The sequence below is a fragment of the Papaver somniferum genome, chromosome 5, assembly GCF_003573695.1.
Source record: "Papaver somniferum cultivar HN1 chromosome 5, ASM357369v1, whole genome shotgun sequence".
Classification (NCBI taxonomy): domain Eukaryota; kingdom Viridiplantae; phylum Streptophyta; class Magnoliopsida; order Ranunculales; family Papaveraceae; genus Papaver; species Papaver somniferum.
The window spans coordinates 158,084,831-158,095,627 of record NC_039362.1 but is presented as its reverse complement, the minus strand read 5'-3'; the positions used below and the strand labels follow the sequence as shown (position 1 = coordinate 158,095,627).

General features: G+C 43.2%; 1 protein-coding gene across 1 annotated transcript; it reads right to left on the bottom strand.

Moving 5' to 3' along the window:
- Positions 1-5,921: 5,921 nt before the first annotated feature.
- Positions 5,922-6,569, bottom strand: LOC113279935. Its single transcript, XM_026528573.1, has one exon. The coding sequence runs from the start codon at positions 6,567-6,569 to the stop codon at positions 5,922-5,924; it is 648 nt and encodes a 215-aa protein (XP_026384358.1).
- Between the last annotated feature and the right edge of the window lie 4,228 nt (positions 6,570-10,797).

Here is a 10,797-nt window from a genome sequence, read left to right as displayed (position 1 = left end):
TTTATTTACACATGTATTGAACAACTCAGTATATATATGAAATTCACCCAGAATGGTGCGTGCAACAACAATCCCAAATATTATGTGAATTTTATTAACATTATTAATTAATACATTATTTGCCTAGTATTTTCCGTGCTATGTTCTCAGCCGAACTCTCATTATTGACATGACATGACGATTGAGTCTCAGCAGAGTAGCATGAATCTCCCGAAGTGCCAATATAGAGATGTGCATGAAATACCCACACATGCTACATCACTCTCTGACAGAGAGAGTCTCGCATTGACGCGCTATGGTTATCCCGATCTAGTATGCTTAATTTCCTTCAGGGAAATCTAGACTGTCCATATCAGTCTCAGAAACGATCGCGACCAATTTAACAAGCCTAGCCAAACCCTGTCAAGAATAGGCGATTGTCGTGATGATCACCGGCGGTCCCACTTATGCCCTAGCCGGTCGGACATCACACGAACATCTCCTAGAACCGTCAAACTCCAACCCTAAGTTAGGTGGCCGTGCTGCTTTGTAGAGATTCGATCGAACATAAGCTGTTCAGGGCAGTCTTAAAACGATCACAACAGTCCAACTTCGCCAGCCTGTTTGGACGGTCATCCCATGAATGATTGGGGAAGCGCTAACGCACACGTTGGCGGACCCACCCTACCCTTACCCGATCGATTTTCTCACGGCATGGTCATGGAGCAATGAACGTTTTCTCAAAAAATGGCGAGCGTGATGCTTTCAAGGGTCGCGGAATTACACTGGCATCTTAAATCGATCGCGACCATCCAACTTAGCCAGCCTATTTGGATGGCTTAGATCGTATTTGGGACCACAAGGAAGGTACACATGTGTTCACCACCGGCCCAATGTTGGCCCCACATGATCGATCTCCCCAAAGGAGGCCCACAACGTGCCAAACCATGCCGTCTATTTGGATGGCTTAGATCGCATTTGGGACCACCAGGAAGGTACACATGTGTTCACCACCGGCCCAATGTTGGCCCCACATGATCGATCTCCCCAAAGGAGGCCCACAACGCTTGGCCGAAATCGTGAGGGCGTGACTGTTTCAAAACCCTAATTAGGGTTTGCGGCAATGCACATCTGTCGTAAATCGATCGTGACCATCCATCTTCCTAGCCTAAACGGACGGTGTAGATATAGACTCAATAGGTCCCAAGGATGTCAATGTGTTCACCGTGGGCCCACCTTTGCGTGTGACTGGATGTCCTATGCAGACGAGGGCCCGACGCCTCGAATCGCGCGCCCCAAAGGTGGCATGCCACACGGCCTTTAAACCTCTTTGCGGAAATATGATTTTGTCGCAAATCGATCACGACCACTCATCTTTACTGGTCAAATTGAGTGGCCAAGATCGAATATTTGTTGGACTGAGAAGGGCAGGCATGCACGTCAGTGAGCCATCTTCACGCACACCCGATCGGCTCACTCATAAATAGCGCCCCTGCTTGGATTCGACCAAGCCAAACAGGGATGTTGCGTACCTCTAAAAACCCTAAAATCCATCAATGACAACAAATATGTGTCGTAAATCATCTCGTCCGTCCAACTTTGCCAGCTTGGTCGGACGGCTTGGATTAAAAGTTAGGTGATCAATGAAACGTCTCAATGATTACCGCCCGCCACTTTGCCACATGGAGTGATCGGCCATATGGTGGCCCGCCCATGCGGCCTCTAAAAAATCACTAGAAGACAACTGGACATGCTTCCATTTTAAGAAACTTAATCCACGACTTATTCAATCGATCCTTAAAACAGCGATGCTTCATGCATGTCGATTGTTTTTAGCTGCTTACTTGAAAATGATGCCTTACATGCATCGAGCACGCACGATATTTCATGAATATCAATTCCATAAATAACTTAGTTATATAACCTAATAGCGTCGTACGCTATTTCTTGCGGCGGGTCCCACGACTCGACCCACTCATTCGAGACATCAAACATGTCACAAACTGGGGGATGCTTACTGGGGTATTGGTCTGGCGGTTTACAACGTGCGGCGTGCAACGCGCCCATTACGAGAACGTGTCAAGAGGCATGTACGGTTAACGATGATGAGGGAAGTGGGTAAAGGCATGATTGTGTGACAATCACCTACACGACCCCACTACTCCATCACTCAACTTCCTCCACTTCCTACGAGATGAGGGTTGCGCTCAAATGACTTGTATAAATAGGTTCTTCAAATTATTTTAACACAACACAGAGAAACCAAGTGTTGTCACAGTATCCATAGAACACCCAGAACTGATAGCTTACATTGTGCAAGCCAGTTCAACATTCTGATACAAGTCATAAACAGTCAACACCTTCACAATCTCAACACCTTCTTCGCTTCCCTCCCTAAGATCAACTCTTCTCCTTCACTTTGTGACCGAATTGAATCTGGAACGGCCATTTCTTGGTTTAGGTCAGAGTCTTACAGATTGATCTCTCGAACCTAAAAGCATTCCCGTGCAGTGCATTTGTTTAGGGTTTGAACTCGTTTCTCATCAACACACCCCAAATTACCAAAAACAGTAGAATCAGTTTTTACTCCAAAACAACTAGCGACCACAGTGGGAGATTAATTTCTCGGTTGCAAGATCAATTTCAATTTTCAATTTTCACGAATTCGGGAAGGTGGCTTTAGGATCTAAACACATTCTTTAACTCAATTTCGTTTCAATCACAAATCTCAAAACTTCCATTCTGTGATGCATCCTCATCTGCCAAGCCCTCCGAAAGTCATGAATGATGGAAACACGGAAGACATAGCTAAGGTATTAAGATATATTCTCGCAAGTCAGGCCGATATCTCCAAACGGAAAAACGAGATGCTTCGTATTTTACGAAGTATGGTAAACCGATTGTGGAAAGAATCGACTAATACCATTAACGATAAAGATGATATTGGACCTTTATCTGAAGTCCACACTTCTACCAGCGGTGATGCAGAGAGGATACGTACCGTAGATATGAGCCGAAAGGAAACTATCAAAATCCACCCAGCAACGAAGGGCCAAAGACATTTCGCAGGTAACATGGATCGCCAGGAGTGTCACAACACCTGCAAAATAATAATCGAGGCCCAGCTTATGAAAATCTGTTAGAGAGTATATATCTCAAGACCCTTGCAGAAGTTCAGAGAGCTGTTCAACAGTCCACGCCCCCAACCACAACGACTTTACCAAACAGAGAGGCACTTGAAGAAGAAGAAATTTACCAAGTCCACCATGAAGATGAAAACTTCACTAACGAACGGTACTCGGCTCAACCGCATCGTAATGCCATTGATGCGGGACCCTCAGAAGGAGTTACACTTCGGCAAAGCCACCAAATTAAACGGTCTGCGTCTATGTCAATGCACAACTCATCCCCACTCTCGAAACGAGCCTCGTATCAAAATCCGCAAGAATTCTCACGACAACAACTACAAACCCAAGAAAAGTCGGACTCAGAGTACCCGCATTTCCCGTTTTCAATAAGAAAGGTTCTGGAGTTGTTGGAGGCTTGGGGTGCAAGATGGAGTAATTCAACTACCTCTTGTATGGCGTTCACCAACTGATCAAGAGATGATTGATCCGCAATATTGCAATTACCAAAGATTCATCCACCACCCCACGAGTGAATACAACGGGCTGAAATGCATTGTCTGGGAAAAAATTAATTCAAGGGAACTGTGCCTATGAACTGGGAATATTTCCTCTCTCCACAAGCCGACATGCACAGTTTCACAGGAGAGATCGAATCAACTGAGGACTTTTCATTAGCAGAGGTCGTTAGCAGAGGCGTGTTACAACAACTCAAGACACAACTTGGATTTTAAGTAATCATCTGGGGAAGCCCAATTTCGTCGGAACTTCGTCAACAAGTAAGTCTCATTAGAACAATTATTTGTACGAGAAATCTTTTGGAAATTTGCTGGGGACTCACACACATCCCATTTTTTGAGAATGAAGTCATTATCGTTCCCAATCTCCATTTTATGTTTTGCTTTACATGCTTTCCTTTCATGTGATGTTTGCAATTTTCATGCAACATGCACAATTTTCTAAGGCACATTACCTGCGTTCAAAAATGAGAATTTCTATTGACCCGCTCATAATTCCTCTTAGAGAAAACTACTCATAAATTATCCCAAAATCAAATTCAAATATCTTCATAAAAGCAATCACTTGCTGATTCAAAAAAAAAATCAAATCAAACCATGAAAGGAATTCCTCACATCACTCAAAATGTCTAAAAGAGAAGTATAAGAAAATAAGACGCAAAGTATCAAAGGAAGTCTTTCAGCAACAACTCACTCTTCTTAGAAAGAGCAGCTTTTGCGTTTTGAAGGGCGGCCTGCTTCAGATGCAACTCCTTATACAACTTCTCGATCTCTTCCTCCTGACGAGCAATGCAATCCATGGAAGGAACTTCGTTTATTTCGCGTTGCAGCTTCTCGATTTCAGAAAGTCCTTTGCAGAACCAGGAGGCGTTAAACTCATACTGCACGAACACGTCTCGATGAAACTTCCAGCTTTCAATTACTTCCTCGGAAACGGTGCGTCCAGTCATGATGCTCATACCATAAATGGACGATAAAGCTTCTTGGACACGACTGACTAATGCAAAGCGACTTTTAAGCTTCTTGGAAGTAGCTATATGGCCGTACTTCTTCCATATCTTGGTGTATAACTCTTCATACTTAGCTGGAATACTGAACCCTCCAACCAGCACGTGATCGTCAAAAGGGACCTCGTTAAAAGTGACCCCAGCAGCAGAGTGAACAACAACGGAGTGCACAACCAATGTTTTATCGGCCACATGGGGCTCCTTAAAGGGAAGCGCCACTACAGTCATAGATGTATCCTCTCCAGCATCCCCCGCGTCGTTCGCTTCACCCCGAAGGTTGATTTCTGCCACGGCATCCACAAGCTCACTGAAACGATCAGACTCCTTGACACTCTGGAAGACGCTTCCTTCGTCACCGACCGAGTTTGCATCATCCTTATCATCATCGCCTTCGAGAGATTCAGTTTCACCGGATTTCTCTAAAGCCGCATTACGACTACGTGCAAACCTCGTCAAAGCATTTTCCTTCATGGTGCCCTGATTTTGAATAAAGATCACGTTTAGTGGAAATGGAGCATAAAGTCGGCGGATCAAAATAAAAGTTTAAAGTACCTGCATATAGGAAGAATTGAAAACCACCGGTCCATTTGCATGCCTCTTAGATCTTGCTCCTTCATTCTGGGGACTGCAATCACCAGAAGATCTAGCCATGGTTCGCTTGCCCGGAAGTGGCTTCAATCGTTTATGCTTTTCCAAAATTGCAAGGGTGGGCTCATCACGAGGAACTGTCACAATCTCTTCCGAGAATCTTTAAAAAGCTAGAAGCTCTTCTCGCCAAAAACTTCTATACCTACCAGTCGGGGCTGGTTTTCTTCCGAGGGGCAGGAATGGAAGGCTCTGCTTCGCTGCAAATAGGCTAGCATCAAGAACAGACGGCACGAGCTCCTTTGAAGGCATTGGTGGGCGATCAAACGGGATGCCTTGATCAAGTCTCATCTGACGGGCGGATCTGTCAATATTATAAGGAACCGCAGTGAGGAATTCATCAAAATAAGATGAAACATATCCCGGAATACAGCTTCGCAGAAATATAATCTCTCCAGAGCTCATATCCTTTCCATCGGTGTGCAACACAGTGCCGGAAGCAGTGGTGAAGGTCTTTGGTTGAACCACATAAGAATGAACCGGTCCCCATGGACGGAAATCTATGGCGTACACGTTATCGAGAAAATCGACAAGCCCCACCCCTGGTTTTTGTCGTTGTTTTGCCAACATAGTATTCTCGAGCTACCATACAAGCTAGAAAACGAAGTTGCAGGGACGAGAGCATAATCCTTGAAATGTTCCCATAATCATGCTTGGAGGAAGGCTATGTGAATATGCGACTCAACTTTCTTGTACCCGTTGGAGGCATGCATGTCTGCTGCCAAAGCATCCAGATGAGAGTACAACGATCCAAGGAATAAACTACCTAAGGGGAGAACCATGCCTTTCGCTAACTTTATGGAAAACATGACGATGTCGTGTATTATAGTCTTCTTCCGAGAGCCGTCATCGAAGATGTCCCTGGACAGCCACAAAGACAGAAATGCGACCACGCTGAGTTCATCATCCAGTGCCTGACCCGACCTTGGTTTTGTAGGAAACCATTGAGACACCCACCAAGTGTAAAAGCATTCCTCGTCCTTTTTATGTTGATTATACTCTTCTTCCTTCTGAACAATAGCATCGAGGGTGGAATTTTCTTCGGTGGATAGTTTATAGTGGAAACTTCCCACAATGGAGAGATTCAGCAACACGGCTACGCTTTCCAGAGTAATAGTCATTTGTCCCCATCTACATATACCCGTGTGTGTGGAAGGACGCCATCTAGAAATGAAAGTAATCAAACCTGCAAAGTCTTTCTTGATGTGAAGTGTTGCAGACGCCATGATAGATTCAACAATTTGCGCCTTGGCCAAATTATCTCTAATGCGCTCATTACTCAACATATGCCTCATCTATCCTTCATAAGAGTTCAGTGGGGGTGTGGAAAACCTTGAAATCAATAGGAGAAGCCGGATACTCATTTTTCCGAAGACAGAACCTCATCACATATGTTGGGGGAGCGGATGGAGAAGTCTTTTCATTTTCTGAGCCTGTGAGCAGGACCCACTTATGGCCAGGATGAGTTCTAACGTTTGGAAAAGGCATGGTAAACAACTCATAACCATGTTTGCCATGTCTTTGGAGTTGTTAACACCTCCCGATTTGGCAGCAATATTATCCTCAGGTGACATCTTAACGGGAGCTTATTTGTTCACTTTCAAATAACTACAATGAAGCGCAATAAAAATGAGTCATTACTTCGTACTAAGGGAGAAATCACACATGCATACGATGCAATATGCGAGACGATGGCCGCAATATGGGTGATGATGGCCGGAGCCGATGGAAGAAGAAGTATAAAAAAGAATATTATCGCGGGATGAATGTCCACAGCAGACCTCCGCAAGTTCGATCACCCCCTACCTCTTCTCCTATTCTATTATTGACCGTGGCATGCTCGATCACTCTCTTGGACTGCTCTATCGTGTTTCCTATGGACCGAACACACACAGCCGTGCCTAATAGGGTTTTCGTTCACAAAATTCTCGCCGCGGACATTGCATTCGCAATCACAACCTAAAGCTAGGTTTTGCATGCAAATACAGTATGGAGCAAACATCACATCTACATGGGATTCTTTGCTCGCTTTACTAATGACTCTAGCAACATTAAATACTTTGCTATTGATTCTACATGTGGAGTTCGTTACAATATGGCTAACAAAGAAATTTCGTTCGTAACGAGATAGTTTTCTCAAGTTCAAGGAAGTTACACCTAAAACTAAGGTTTACATCCGCAAAAAAAAAAAAAAATGAAAATGAAGAAGAGGTGGAGCACTCACCTCGCTGCTGAAGGGTGCTCGACGGCAGAGATGGCTGATGGCAGTGGCAAGGATGGCAGGAAGTTGGAGCAAACGAAAATAAAAAGAAAAAGAGAAAAGAAGAGAGGGTCGATTCCATTTATATAAGAGATCTTCTGGCGGAGTTCTAATAAGATAAGGTTTCCTATTTCGATTAGAACACGAAGCAAGGAAGTTGGGCCGACCAAGCCGACGCCCAATGGTCGCACCGACGCCGCCATGCACGCTCGCTGATGGTCGACTTCCACCGGTAAGCCGCTTCTCTTTTGTCTTCATCATATCCTGTATGTCACCATCTATTGCTTACCTCGCAACAGTGTCACCATTACGTGCCAAGCATGAGACTTAATGTTGATGTTGGTTTTAGTTCAGGGTCAAAATTATAAAACCCTGTATTTAGCGCCGTGATCCTGCAAAGGAATAAATTCCATTTGAAAGTGATCAGTGCTCAAACCTCTTTATTTACACATGTATTGAACAACTCAGTATTTATGAAATTCACTCAGAATGGTGCGTGCAACAGCAATCCCAAATATTCTGTGAATTTCATTAACATTATTAATTAATACATTATTTGCCTAGTATTTTACGTGCTATATTCTCAGCCGAACTCTCATTATTGACATGACATGACGATTGAGTGCTCACTCTCAGCAGAGTAGCATGAATCTCCTGAAGTGCCAATATAGAGATGTGCACCACACAGGATACATCACTCTCTAACAGAGAGAGTCTCGCATCGACGCTCTTTGGTTAGCCCGATCGAGCATGTTTAATTTCCTTAAGGGAAATCTAGACTGTCCATATCAGTCTCAGAAACGATCGGGGCCACACAAGTTGGCCGCACAATTTAACAAGCCTAGCCAAACCCTGTCAAGAATAGGAGATTGTCGTGATGATCACCAGCGGGCCCACTTCTGCCCTAGCCGGTCGACCACGCACACCCGATCGGCTCACTCATAAATAACGCCCCTGCTTGGATTCGACCAAGCCAAAGAGGGATGTTGCGCACTTCTAAAAAACCCTAAAATCCATCAATGACAGCAAATATGTGCAGTAAATCATCTTGTCCGTCCAATTTTTCCAGCTTGGTCAGACGGCTTGGATTAAAAGTTAGGCGATCAATGAAGCGTCTCAATGATTACCGTGCGCCACTCTGCCACAGGGAGTGATCAACCAGATGGTGGCCCGCCCATGCGGCCTCCAAACGATCACTCGAAGACAACTGGACATACTTCCGTTTTAAGATGCTTAATATGCGACTTATTCAATCAAGCCTTAAAACAACGATGCTTCATGCATATCGATTGTTTTGAGGTGCTTACTTGAAAATGATGCATTACATGCATCGAGCATACACGATATTTCATGAATATCAATTCCATAAATAACTTAGTTATTTAACCTGATAGCACCGTATGCTATTTCTTGCGGCGGGTCCCACGACTCGACCCACTCATTCGAGATATCAAACATTCCACAAACTTGGGGATACTTGCTGGGGTATTGGTCTAGCGGTTTACAGCGTGCGTCGTGCAACGCGCCCATTAATAAAATGTGTCAGGAGGTATGGACGGTTAACGATGATGAGGGAAGTGGGTAAAGGCGTGATTGTGCGACAATCACCTACACTACCTCACTACTCCATCACTCAACCTCCTACGATATGAGGGTTGCGCTCAAATGACTTGTATCAATAGGTTCTTCAACCTATTCTAACATAACACAGAGAAACCAAGTGTTGTCACAGTATCCAGAGAACACCCAGAACTAATAGCTTACATTGTGCAAGCCAGTTCAACATTCTGATACAAGTCATAAACAACCAACACCTTCACAATCTCAACACCTTCTTCGCTTCCATCTATAAGATCAACCCTTCTCCTTCACTTTGTGACCGAACTGAATCTGGAACGACCATTTCTTGGTTTAGGCCAGAGTCTTACAGATTGATCTCTCGAATATAAAATCATTCCTCTGTAGTGCATTTGTTTAGGGTTTGAACTCGTTTCTCATCAACACACCCCAAATTACCAAAAACAGTAGAATCAGTTTTTACCCCAAAACAAGTATGTGTACGGGTACGCATACAAAAGTTCCCGGACTTCAACTGAGTTCGCCAGTACGCGTACGCATACCAAGGATCCCGGACTTCACCTGACCTTGCCAGTACGCATGTGGGTATGCATACTACACCGGTCTTGGATCAACATAGATGCAAGTACGCATACTATGTCTATAATTCAATTAAGTTTAAGTTTTCTAAACTCTATTTCAATCATTGAAACATTCTTCGAAGATGGCAATAGATGTCTCACATAAACTATTAGCTTCAAAGCAATTTTCAAGTGATCGAATAATCAATATGAAACATTCTGAGTCTACATCAAATGACTGTCTCATACAAATCATGTAAGATGTTACCAGGAGATTTTCACATGATCATATTTTGACTTTCTTCAAGAATATAAGATGAACTTGGTTAAAGCGAAAGCTTACCAACTCATATTTCGAGAAATATGTAAGCGAGTTAAACTCAGCTCGAAATATCAAATGTGTATAAATCGAATACTATATAGTAATACGACTTTTTTCTCAAAGAGGAGATAGAGTAGAATTTCTGAGTGATGGATGAGTTTCAGTCTCCACGTACCTTTTGTTGATGAAGTTCCACAAGCTCTCCTTAGTAGTTCTTCGTCTTCAACTGATGAACGCCGTGAAGTCTAAAGCTCAACTCCACAATCTATCATAGTCCGAGACATCACTATAAGTAGACTAGAAATCAAGACTTATAGTTTTAATCACAAAACTTAACAAACAAGCTTGAGATAGAAATGCTTGCGATTTCGACCGAGCAGTGCTCTAACAATCTCCCTCTTTTTGAATTTTAGTGACAAGACTATCAATATATATGGATTACAAATTAAATAAAAATTTGTAGCTTCTCATCTAAATACTTGATCTCCTTGGTTCTTCAACATTACTCGAAATCTTCGTCACTTCCAAGTACTCTAGTGATTTTGAACGTGTTCAACTCAGCATCATAGTTGTTGAAGATACGTGGCCTTAACAATGAGAAAACAGTTGCTCTGAATCATTGTTATACAGTGTCATAGTATTATTACACAACATCAAAGTTTAATTATATCACAACTTTGACAACAATATTATGGTGATATGTATCACTCCCCCTTAGTCAATAATTCATCTCATAATGAAAACCACTCCCCCTTACATAATGATCCGTTTAAACCATATGTATTTCTAGTGTAAACTACACA

Bases quoted from the DNA above. Each gene is read 5' to 3' on its own strand.
- LOC113279935 (XM_026528573.1), bottom strand. From the start codon at position 6,569: ATGAGGCATATGTTGAGTAATGAGCGCATTAGAGATAATTTGGCCAAG.